The sequence below is a fragment of the Equus przewalskii genome, chromosome 12, assembly GCF_037783145.1.
Source record: "Equus przewalskii isolate Varuska chromosome 12, EquPr2, whole genome shotgun sequence".
NCBI classification, from domain to species: domain Eukaryota; kingdom Metazoa; phylum Chordata; class Mammalia; order Perissodactyla; family Equidae; genus Equus; species Equus przewalskii.
Genome location: NC_091842.1, coordinates 4580816 through 4593818, shown reverse-complemented (window position 1 = coordinate 4593818; position 13003 = coordinate 4580816). Strand labels below are relative to the sequence as shown.

At 52.3% G+C, this 13003-nt stretch overlaps 1 protein-coding gene across 1 annotated transcript; it reads left to right on the top strand.

The window, feature by feature from the left end:
• Positions 1 to 6495: 6495 nt before the first annotated feature.
• Positions 6496 to 7521, top strand: LOC103547899 (olfactory receptor 10AC1-like). Its single transcript, XM_008515390.1, has one exon. It carries the CDS (start codon positions 6496 to 6498, stop codon positions 7519 to 7521), a length of 1026 nt encoding a protein of 341 aa, XP_008513612.1.
• The last annotated feature ends 5482 nt before the right edge of the window (positions 7522 to 13003 follow it).

The following is a 13003-nucleotide window of genomic DNA, read 5'->3' as shown; positions in this document are numbered from 1 at the left end:
GCCAAAGATCAGGAACCATCTAAATGTCCTCCAATGGAGACTTGTTAAATAAATTATGGCCTCTACGTAAAAGGACATGTGATGCAATGTGATAAAAGGACAAGGACACTCTTCATCACACGGAGGCACAGCAGGATAGTTGAAAGCCTGGGCACACGACCTAAGTCCAAATCCTACCTCCCCACTTAGCAGCTGTGCGACCATGGCCCAGTTACTCCCCATCTTTATGCCCGAGTGCCCTAGTGATGATAATGGGGCCTACACAATAGGGTTACTGCCAGGATTGAATGGATCGATGGTTTTTTATCACCATAGAACAGTGTCTGGGAGACAGTAAACACTACGTAAGTGTTTGTTAAACTAAAAAATATCGCTATCAAGTGATTTCCAAGATTTACTGCTAAGTGAAAGAGGACATATACGTAATAGTTTGGGGACACTGCTAATATTTTGTCAATTAAAAACAGCAAATAACACATCCATGTGGGTACTATCCTATATAGACCTCACATCTCTCTGTCAGGAGAAACGCAGACCTGAGCAACGCTGTTGCCTCCGGGTGAGTCAGGAGGCAGGATTCCTGGGGCAGACTCGACGTTTCCACCCTTTGAATTGTGAACCAGGTATTTCATATCTTAAAAGATAAATGAAATTAGCACTTGAAATGGACAGTTCAGAAGAATACGTAGCAACGTGGAAAATGTGTGGAATTCAATATTAAGTGGGAACAGCATGACCCAAAACCACACACTCTGCATTGCTATAATTTTCTCTGCAAATGGACAACGAGAACACAAGAAGTCTGCGTTGTGGGGTTTGGTTGCTCAGCACGTTGGAGTATTTTCCGGTGACGATGATGGTGATGAAGATGTCTGCCCCCGTCGACCACACCAGTCAATCCATCCTGAGATCTTCAGTCTCTCGGCCACCCTTGGTTCAAACTTTGGGAAAATGTGGAGAGAGCAGTAACTTTCCTCTCTCCAGGGAGCTGTCTGCCAACCTGCTTCATGCTACTCGCTCCCCCGGGTCCAAGTTTGCCGCCAGCTCTTGCTGCAGACAATCTCTTCATCACTGCCGGCAGGTGGCCTCCTGTCCCCTTGGCCCCGACATCTCAGACTCTCCCGGGAGACCCCAGTTAGGGTTTCCCAAGTCATTCCTCTTCTCATCCCTCCAGCCTCCAGCCTTCTGAGACCCTCCTGCTCCTCAGGGTCCACGGTAGGGGGAGAAGATCACTAATGAGGCCCCGGGGCTTTGGATCAAGCCAGACCCTTAAGTGGGCCCCGGGAAACCTATTAAGTGACTCTTCTCTTCCTGCGAGTCCCTGGGAGCAGGAGGGCGAAGATCAGGCGAGAAGAGGGAGAATGATGCGGTGGCGTCTGTCTGCTCCCCTTTTTCTACAAAATCCTTCCACGATCTACTCTGCTACTTTATTCTTTTTATTCACAAACGAGCTCGCATTTGATCTTGGGCCATGAAGAATGAGTAGATTTCCAGGTGGGGAAAGGTCATTCTGATATGGAGAATTAGTGTAAGGTCAGGGAGAAATGAGCGATGGTGGCGCGTGCAGGTTGCTGTGTGGCTTGCAAGGAAGGAGGGGGGCAGAGGATGGTGGAGGATGAGAAGACAAAGGTACAGTGGGTCCATATTGTGATGGTTGGAACCTGCATCTCTTCCAACCAGAATTCAAGTCACTTTCTCAACCCAGACTGGGTCTCCTCCCGTCTCAGAAGTCATTGCTGGCACGTCTGTTCCCTCCAGGACAGGAGGCTGGGCAATGCGCCTGGCCAACAAGGAGCTGAGGATTTAAGTCGAGCCGCAATTCGGGGTCTGATGGCCCTGAGTCTGGAGGTCTCCTTTAAGTGAATTTCCATATTCTGGTCTTTTTCCTCCAGGGACGCCATGGAAGATGGCTCCTGTGGGGTGTGGGTGCCAGGGATGGAGTGCAAAGCCCCAGCCAGAATTCACCAACGGAAGCCCTCGTGGGCAGGGAAGCTTAGGGCCAGAAGGCTGGGGGGCCACGGGAGAGTGTCTCTCTCTCTCTCTCTCTCTTTGTCTCTCTCTGTGTCTGTCTCTCTCTGTCTCTCCATTTCTCTCTGTCTGTGTCTCTCTGTCTGTCTCTGTCTTTCTGTCTCTGTCTCTCTCTGTCTCTATCTTTATCTCTTTCTGTGTCTCTGTCTATCTCTGTCTCTCTCTCTGTCTCTCCCTCTGTCTCTCTCTGTCTCTTCACCTCTGTCTGTCTGTGTCTGTCTCTATCTCTCTGTCTCTCTCTGTGTCTCTGTGTCATCTCTCCATCTCTGGCTTTCTCTCTCTGTTTCTCTGTCTCTGTGTGTGTCTGTCTTTCTCTGTGTCTCTGTCTGTCTGTCTGTCTCATCTCTCCTTCTCTGTTTCTCTCTCTGTCTGTCTGTCTCTGTCTCTCAGTTAGCCCAGAGCCTGGTGCACCCCTGGGCTGCGGATGCTCTACCAAACAGCACACGTCTTCACTCCGAATCTGTTGGCCACCGCCCTCCGCAGACTCGCCTCTGCCTGTTTCCGGGTCGTCTGCCTCTGTGTCTGTGCCTCTTTGCCTCTGTCTGCTTCTTCTCTTTCCTCCAGTCCCTCCCCATTTCATTCCCCTCATTTGGGCGGGGAAGGACCGACAGATAAGAGAGATACAGAGAAGAGCAGGCTGCCCCTACTTAAGAGCACAGACTTTGAAACCAGTCAGACCTGAGACAAATCCTAATTAAGGGAGACGCTGTGTGTCAGCTTCCTCGTCTGTAAATTAAGAATCATAGTAATCCCCACTACTTCTTAGCGATCTTGCAAGGATTAAACAATACTGTGCATGCAGTGTGCTTTGAACATACCTGCACATTATCAGGGCTCAACAGATAGCAGTAACGGTAATAGCAGTGGGTGTTGTTGTTTTGAGTCTGTTCTCTCAGTCCCATCGGTGTTTAGAGGGAATACAGGGCTATTGCCAATGAAAGGCAAGTTGGAGGCAAGGTCAGTGTCTCTGGGCCATTTTCCAGGAGGAGAAGCTGGGGGAGGGACTGGGGAAGAGAAACAAGTGGCTGGAAACGTGAAGACATCCGGGTCTTGGAATCAGAGCAGAGAGGGAAGGTCATCTGTCTACTGTGGCCTCTGCCACCCAGCGGCCCGCGCTTCCTTCTCCCCCCTGGCTGTCCGATTTCTCCAGATAACCCTTCTATGCTGAGCCTCTCAGCCGGGTGGAACGCAGCAAACACACAGGGAGCCGGAAGCGAACCAAAGGACGAAGGGTGTCTTGATATTGTGGTGTTTTTCATTCAGTTATACTTCCCGTAGGCAGGGACGGCTGTGCGAGGAGCTTTCCACGCATCATTTCGGTCAACCATTAAAGCAATTCTGTGGGGTGGACGAGGCTGTGGGTGCTTCAGAAAGTTAACAGCTCTCTAAGCTCTCCGTGCTGGTCAGTGGAAGAGCTGAGATGAAAACCCGGGGGTGTGTGAACCCAAAGGCCCCATTTGTGCGCTGTGCCATCCTGGCTCCGAGAGAAACAAAGAAGAGAGCCCTGTCCCCTGAGAACTAGACAGTTCTATCTTGGGGGCCACAGAGCCTGAGTCCCTGAGCAAGGGGGACAGATGAGGAACCCATGACCCAGAGAAAGGATGAGACTTGGGCAACATCACAGGTAGGACTAGAAACCAAACCCCCTTCACGGCCCCTAGACATCCCTGTTATCCGAGGCTGGCCCAGAGTGGAGTGATGAGGCAGAACGCATCCCACAATGCACTGGACACTGCACACACATGTGCAAAGGGACCCTTACACGAATGCACGGGTATGTCTAGGAAGAGCTGTTTTGATATGTGCACTGATCTAAGATCCGTAAATTGACGTCAACTACGTTGGGCCTGAGCTAACATCTCCCTTGCAGACCTAATATTCTAGATTAAACTGACGTCTTCAGACTTCTTTATGGGCTCTTGAAACACCAAAATATCTTTCAAAAAATGGTCTACCTTGGGAATAAAAGCATAACCATAAACACAACTTTTGATAGAATCATAAAATATCAGAACTGGAAGAAACTTTAAAGATCATCTGGTCCAACTCTCTCGTCTTCGGGTGAGGAACCAGGCACATCATGGTACGTCATGACCAGCTCCCCGTCACACGGTAGATGGTCAAGGATGGGTTTCATGGTTCGCAATGCAGTGGGTGTTGGTCCAGGCTCTATAAAAATGACCTCGATGCGCTGCCAGCCTCCCGAGAGGAGAGGAGCCATTGGTTAAATGTCAAGGAATGACTCAGTTGACAGCAGAATGGCAGCATCAACATCGATGCCAGCCTGATCTGGTAGTTTGCTGGGCATCCACTATGTTACATATGTAAGTGCCTGAGGTAGCGATTTGACCTCACCAGGTAAGGCTCTTTAGGAAAGAGGAGCTTGAATTAGGTTTCAAAGGGGTCAAGTTTTAAGATTAGGGTGTATGAAGAGAAAGAAGAAGAGAAAAATGCGTCCCTTATTTGAGTGAGTTAAAGGGAAAGCAGGACGATTGATTGACATTTGATGGCTGGGATAGGAGATGAACATGATTCTGGTAGTTTGGGGGGGGGGCCTTGACCCTGAAGATGACTGATTGCATGTACTCCATCTGAGACTGATGGCAACATGGATGGTAAACGCCGAGGGGCATTTTCGGGGAGGAGATGACAGAAGTTGGGGCAACTGGCTGTCGTAAAGGGGTGAGCCTCTGACTCTGAGGTTCCAGGACCAGAAACTCAGGTTAGGGACCTAATAGGGACACTGAGAGGAGGCATACATTTGGGAGAAATGAGGATCGAGCAACTAATTCCTTCACTTAGAGTAATCCAGCAAACAACAAATACGACTCAAACCTTTGATTCCAGGAGACTGAGTTTAGTGGAGTTGCCATAACAACCGTGGAATCAGAGGATGACACCAAACCTGCCTCAGGGACCAGAGACTTCACCCAGGATGCGGCGTGTGAGTTCAGCCTTGGAGGTCGAACAGAATTTTTCCAGCTTTTCCAGGTAGACAAGGAGGGGACTCCAGAGGGTTCCAGGACTCGGGAAGAGCACGTGCAAAGGCACTGTCCACTGGGGACTGGTGGGTCACTCACTCCAGCTCGAGCCTGCGGTGCGGGAGATGAAGCTGGAAGTCCCAGTGGGAAGGGCTGAAGGACCACGGGTGCTGTGCTGAAGACTTTGGACTTGATCTTGAAGGTAAAGAAGGGAGAGTTAAGCAAAGAATTAGTATATGCAGCTTAGAAGGGTCTTTCCAGTGGGTGGCACAAAAGAACGATGAGAAGGAAGCAGAGTGGAGGCAGGAGGACCAGTGGGGATATGTTGTAAACATTCAGGAAAGAGAAAACAAGAGTCTGTGAGGGAAAGGAGAAGAAATTCTGGAGTCTGAGGTGCACTTGACGGGACACGGTGCCCGGTTGTCCTTGACGGTGCAGAAAAGGGAACTCATCTACATGACTTCCTGATTTCCAATTTTGGCGCCGGGCTAACTCTGTGCGCAGAAGAAGGGGGCAGTTTGGGTTAGAAATAATGCCTGTAGTCCGGGACGGATTGCACTGGAAGTGTCGGTGGGACGTGGTGGGAACGCTTGCCGTCTGCAGCTGACAGAAGGGAGTGGGTCCTGAGACGCATTTAGGGTTTTCATCACAGCTTAAGCCCCGGGAGTGGGCGCTATCGCTCGTGAAGTCTACAGTTCATGAGAACACGGGGAGGGGTGGACCGTTTCCCCTTGTCATTTTTTTCCCTCTAGCTGAGTCAGAGAGAAACGACAGGCCCCGGATTACCATGTGTTTGTCCTGAATCCAGCTAAGAGCAAGAAAACAAAAACATCAAATAAAAAGCAAAGATCAGGGCAGGTGAAGAGAAGATTCCACCTGGTCTGGCAGCCAAGCCCTGGGAGGGGAGTCTCCCCCGGGCGTGGAGAGCGTGGGGGCTCAAGTGGGCCTCGGTGAACAGGAGATTCGAATGCCGCTCGAGCCCCTGACCCCATGGCTCTGTCTGTTGGAAGGACCCTCTCTCTCACTCGGGAGCAGCCCCCTCAGTGAAGAGGTTGTCGGTAGAAATCTGAAGCCTTCAGTCATTTTCCACCCTGGTGCTCAGCCCTCAGCTGCATCACTGGGGGCAGGGACTCAGGACGCCTGGCTCCTTGGACAGGGGCCATGTGGGATTTAGGACACTGGAGCGAACTGCAGGGTGGGTGACAGGCATGGAGGAGACGCCTGGATGCCTGGCAAAGCACGGGGCACAGGAGGCCAGAAGGGAGAGCGGACAGTGGCTCCAGACATCTGAATTCCTGAAGGACACTGGACTGCGGGAAACGAGGGGTGGAGAGTACTGGATTGGGGAGGAAAGCCTGAGTCCCTGGGGGAGGGTGGAGTGGAGGTTGTGGGAGACAAGGACAGGCCATAGAAACCTGAGAGCAGGTTCCCAGCCTAGCAGAGGCCAAGGATGCGTATTTTCTTGGAATGGGGTTTGGGAGTCACCATGACTCTCCTCTCCAGCCTGCATGCCTGTCTTCCCCCAGGTCCCAACATGAGCCATTGGCCCGAGTCAAACTGGACCGCCCCACAGGAGTTTGTCATCCTGGGTTTCTCCAGGTGGCCCCAGGGGCTACGGGGGCTGCTCTTTGCCTTCCTCCTGCCGCTCTATCTGGCCACACTGGCGGGAAACCTGCTCATCCTGGGCCTGGCCGTCACGGACCCTGCCCTGCACACGCCCATGTACTTCTTTCTGGGGGCGCTGTCCGCTGTGGAGGTGGCCTACACGCTGGTGCTGACGCCACGCATGCTTGCTGGCTTCCTCCTGCCTCCTGGCGGCCACGCGGTGGCCCCCTCTACCTGTGCTGCCCAGATGGGCCTTTTTGTGGCCCTGGGAGGCTCCGAGTGCCTGCTGCTGGCTGCCATGGCCCTGGACCGCTACCTGGCCATCTGCCGCCCTCTCTACTACCCTCAGCTCATGACCACGGGGCTCTGCTGGTGTCTTCTCGCCTCCTGCTGTGTTGGGGGCTCAGTCCTGGCCTTAGGCCTCACCACTGCCATATTCCGGCTGCCCTTCTGCCGCGGGGGCTCGGTCAACCACGTCTTCTGTGACCTCCCGGCGGTGTTGGTGTTGGCCTGTGGGAACCGGGACCTGCAGGAGCGCGTCCTGCTGGCAGCGTGCCTGGTGCTGCTGGTGTTGCCCCTGGCCCTCATCCTGCTCTCCTACTCCAGGGTGCTGGCGGTCATCCTGGGGGTTGGTGGGGCCGCAGGCCGCCGCAAGGCCTTCAACACGGTGGCGTCGCATCTCACCGTGGCCGTGCTCCACTACAGCTGTGCCACGGCCATGTACGCCAGACCCCTGAGCAGCCGCTCCCTCGAGGAGGACAAGCTCGTGTCCCTGATCTACATCAATCTCACACCACTGCTCTACCCGGCCATCTACACGCTGCGGAACCGGGACGTGCAGGGCGCGCTGCAGCGGGCGGTCAGCCACAGGACACCGGGGACCGTCCGCCAGGCTGATGTCACCTAATGCTGGACGCCAGGTGGTGTCTGCCCTGAAATCCTCCCCCCCATGGATGGAAATCTCACCACTCCAAAGCCATCTGTGGCTCCCCAGGGCCCACTGAACGTAAACCTGAGTATGGCATATGAGGACTCCAAAATCAAGCTCCAGCCTCGTTCTGCTGATATGGGCTTTTTTTTTTTTTTTTGGAGGAAGATTAGCCCTGAGCTAACATCTGCTGCCAATCCTCCTCTTTTTGCTGAAGAAGACTGGCCCTGAGCTAACATCCGTGCCCATCTTCCTCTACTTTATATGTGGGACGCCTGCCACAGCATGGGTTGCCAAGCGGCACCATGTCCGCACCCTGGATCCGAACTGGTGAACCCCGGGCCGCCAAAGCGGAACGTGCGAACTTAACTGCTGCACCACCAGGCTGGCCCCTGATATTGACATTTTGAGCTGGATCGTTCTCCACAGTGGGAGGACATCCCATGCATTGTAGGATGTTTGGCAGCATCCCTTGTCCCAACCCACTAGATGCCAGTTGCACACACCACCCGGCAAGTTGTAATAATCATAAATGTCATCAGACATTGACAAATATGCCCTGGGGAGCAAAATCACCCCTGGCTGAGAATCATTGCTCTAAACTGCAGCCACATGGTATCTTTTGAAGAAAAAATGAGTACCAATGGACAAGGAGTTTATGGCAGCATTATTTACAATAGACAAAACCTGAAAACAATGCAAATGTTCATGAGCATAGCATAGATGCAACTTGTGGCATATTCACGCAATGGAATACTACACAGCAAAGAAAAAGAAGGAACTAAAGTTACCAGCAAAAAACAAGCACAACAGAGACATACTACGGAGCATAAGAAGCAAGACACAAAGAGTACGTACTCCATTGATATAAAGGCCAATGACACGCTAATCTATGGCGGTCGATGTGATAAGAGTGGTTGCCTGGGGGAAGGATTCGGATGGCAGGGGGCATGGGGAGATTGGGCACTGGGAATGCTCTCTATCTTCATTTGGGTGGTAGTTACATGGGTATGTACGTGTGCAAACCTTCATCAAGATGCATACTTAAGATCCGTGCCCTTTGCTAATTGCTTTATTAGTCAGTGATCAGCCCAAATACCATACCTGCTAGAGACTGAATGTTTTTGTCCCCCCAAATTTATATGCTGCAACCTCATCCCCAGTGGGATGGTTTTAGGGGGTGAGGCCTCCTGAGGGTGGGGCCCCCATTCACAGGATTAGTGTTCTTATAAAAGAGACCCCAGGAGCTCGCTCGCCCCTTCCACCATGTGAGGCCACAGCGAGAAGGCAGCCACCTATGAACCAGGCGGCAGGTGCTCCCAGGACATGGACTCTGCTGGAGCCTTGATCTCAGCCTTGCAGCCTCCAGAAGCGTCAGAAAGAAATGTCTGTTGTTTCTAAGCCACCGAGTCTGTGGCAGTTAGTTATCGCAGCCCGAACGGACTAAGACGGTAGCCTGTCCTTCCTCCGCTCAGATACAACTACTGTCACTCTGAAATATCATTTTAGCATCTGCTTCACTTTCCACTCACCTACCCCCCCACACACACACACAATTAGCCTGTGAGCTCTTTGAAGCCAGATCCTGGACCCTGTTTTTATGTTTCAAGATCCATGAACTTGGCAGTTCTCAATAAACACTTACGGAGGAATAAACCATAGAGAAGCTCTGGGTTCTCTGGGGGTCTCACATATCGGCTCTCGGGCCAGAGACACAGCTCTGGAGAGTCTGTAAGACTGCATCCCGCTCCGGGATCTCTTCTCGGAGCATCAGAGCTGGCTGCGAGAACTCCATCCAGCAATTCTCGGACCCAACTTCCCAGCGCAAGAAGTCTCGGAAGCAACAGGTGTGTAACTTGGCAAGTTAACTGCACTCAGAGACCTTCATAGCCCTGACGGTACCCCCAAGGCCGGAGTCCCAGATTCCAGGAGGGGACTTTTCCTAAAAATATCCCCTGGAGGGTCCATTCAGGAACTAGGAGTCTTAGAGGTAGCATCAGTGTGGGTAAATTCTGCCTACTCTTGACTGGAGAAATCGAGCATCCGTGAAGGCTGATTCGGAGCCCGGGAAGAATTCTATCTTCTGTGCAGGCAGCATGGAACGCCAAACACGGAGCTGCCCACTGCGTCGAAGTCCCATGAAAGGCGGTCTCTGTCCGTCCGTCCACGCCATCTCCATTCTGACCTCCTGCTTCCCCCTGAGGTGGGTGCTCAGGAACCTGGTGCACACAGGAGGTTCTCACTATGAAGCATAGACCCTCCCCCTGCCCCCTGGCCCCCTCCACCTCCTCCCCAAGCCCTCCAGGTATGAGGATGTCCTCTCTCCTCGAGAGAGACCCAGGGATGGCATTCCTAATAGAGCCTGCCAGCCCCTGGCACCCGGCCTGCTGTGGTCGTTGGACACGTGGTTGATTTCGTCCCAGCACATCTCCGGAGGCAGGGTTAGGCCCCAGGGTTCTCCTAGCAACCCTGTTATCCAGACCGTACGTGGTAAGAGCAACAGCCACAGCCAAGGGGACCATTTGCCTTTGACTTGGGCCTCCTTGGGGGAGCAGTCTGGGCACTGACCAAGGGGGGTGTGGCTGCTTTGGGGTCTGATGCGGCTCACCTCTCCGTCTAAGGTCAGGTAGGGGCCCGGCCTGTGTCTGCTGAGACTGGCCCGAGATCCCAGGGGTCTTTTAAAAGTTGGGGGTTTTGGAGTACAGCTAGTGGCCGCATTTCTGTGGCCATGAGTAGCGGCTCAGAGCCAGCATCAAACATGCTCCACAGCCAGTCAGCCCCTTTTTTCTGCCTCCTGTGGCACAAAGTCTTTTAAAATATTTTGAATCTTAAGACACGTAAACTATCAATTTTGGTTTCTTTTTTAAAAATGTATTTATTAAGGGGGCTGGCCCCACGGTGTAGTGGTTACATTCGAGTGCTCCGCTTCAGCGGCCCAGGATTCACACGTTTGGACCCTGGGCACAGACATAGCACAGCTCATCAAGCCACACGGTGGTGGTGGTCCACATAAAATAGAGGAAGATTGGCACAGATGTTAGCTCAGCGACAATCTTCCTTAAGCAAAAAGAGGAAGCTTGGCAGTAGATGGTAGCTCAGGGCCAATCTTCCTCACCAAAAAAAAAAAAAATTTATTGAGGTGTATTTGACATACAACATTATATTAGTTTCAGGTGTACAACATCATGACAATATTTGTATATGTTGCAAAAAGATCACCACAGTAAGTCTGGTTAACATCCATCTCCTGAAAAAGTTACCAATTTTCTTTTTCTTGTGATGAAAACTTTTAACATTTACTCTCTCAGCAATTTACAAATAGCAACACAGGTTCAAGTTTCTCATTCTCTATCATCTCTCACCGATTAGACCTTATGGCTCGTTACCAGAAAGATCCGTGGAGGACGTCCCTGGCCAGGAGACTCATAGACGGCTGCTCCCTGTCCAGGGTGTCCCCATTGACCCCCCTGGAATTAGGGTCGCCCCGACTAGCATGAGGGCGGCAGGATGGCTGGGGCGCCCCGCACACCCCCAGGCTGTGGAACCCGCACTTTGGTGCGTCGGTGCATCGAGGCGCAGCGCCCAGGCTGGTCCCCAGGCCTTTGGCATCCAGGGAGGAGCGTGCTAACCTCCTCCAGCCTTACGGGTGGCGCTGGCCCCAGGCACTCAGGCCACTAGATCTTGTGGCACCATGCGCCGGAGGGGGCACCCACGATGTCCCATTGGGTCTGGGGAGGTGGTGCAATAGCGGCAAGGTGTGCAGCAACACAAGGGCCCCTGCTGCACTCGCCTTCTTGGGGAACCCTGCCTCCTGGAGCGTGGGTGCCCCACTTGGAGGGGTTAGGACTGGGGTTAGGAGTGGGATTAGGACTCGGCGTCCGGCGCAGCGGCGAGCACTGCCATCCAGGGAGGGGAGTCTGCCTGTCCTCCTGTGAAGGGCACTCTGGGCGCCTTACTCAGGTAGCCTGTCCTTTGTTGGGGGGCGGGGTCTCACTCGAGTGTCCAGCTGTTAACAGCAGGCCCTTGTGAAAGCCATGGCCTGTCCTCCCACCAGTCCGCAGCCGGGTCCTCGCTTGGAGGAAACTCACTGAAGCCGAGCGCCTGCTCGTGTCTCCGACAGGCGCAGACACATGCAGGTGCCTCAAACGAGCCTGTGACTCCGCTTGCTTCTTCAGAGCTTGCACGTTGGGATGGGCAGGCGGCGCCGATGGATGCCAGCAAGTGGTGGGACACACCCCCCCGCCCCCATGTCCTCCACCCGGCAATAGGACTACTCACTTCGGGGAGCCAGTTAGCCAGCCATTCGCATCTAAAACGCATGGCCAGGTCACTTGTGTGGCCAATTATTATGACTTCGTTAAATTAACACTTGTTCAGTCAAGCTGGATGGTGAGCGGATTCAACGACAAGCACAACGGAAACTGACACAGAGACGTTTATTACTCCCAGGTCCCGGAGGAAGCACATGACACAGCTCGAGGGGACGCACGGGGAGGTCAAAGCAGAGCGCAGACATGCACACTGGATTCAGGGCACAAGCCTTTCTTAGCGTCCCTGGGTGGAGGGCTTTGGGGCTCCCCGCTAGTGCCGGATTGGGCAATTCAAACCAGAAGAGCAGGGTTTTGGTAAGCGCCAGGGGGTCTTATCTAAGGGGCGCAGAAGGCACACAGGCACCCGAGACTGCTGATCACAGGACAGTTGGGGAGGTCAGCAGGAACGTGGGTCTGCCGGTGACCCTGCAGCTGCTGTCTAGGGTCTGCGCTTGCATGAAGGGCTGGCGTCAGTTTAGGGACGCTGCAGACCCCTTGGCCAAACAAAACGGATGCCGAGGCTGTACCACCACCGAGTAGCTTAGCTAAACTCGGACACTAGACGTCTAGATGTTAATCTGTTTGCGTTTATCTAGCTAGGCATACATCGTGCTGCCTAACACGTCTTTTGTCAAATCTGAGCCATCATATCTTTGGAGTATTTACTTGTCTCCCATTTTTTTCTATTTTGTCTTCCAGGAACTCCTGCTTGCTCATCTCATTTTAACCCGTCTGTGACGCTCACCCACTTTTTCACATTTTCCATCTCTCTATATACTGAATTCTATGAAGTGGCTTAGCTCTGTCTTCTGTTCCCTTTCTCTTCAGGGGAGTTTAATCTACTGTTTATGTTGGAGTATTTTAATGTTGTTTTAAGTTTCAATGACAGTGTTTTTCATTTCTAGAAACTCTATGTAGTTCTCTTCCAAATAAACTAGTTATCCTTGTGCCTTGCTTTCATATGGCTTTAATTTTTTGTTTTTAATCATTTTTAAAGATAGTTTTTCTTATACAATTGCAAATTTTTCTATTACCTAAAATACTTGAGGCTCTTATTTTAAAAGTTAAAATGTCTGTTGACTTTCATTGTGCATTATTTCCTCACATTCTGTAATTCTGGATTGTGAACTCACCTGGGGTTTACACGTCAG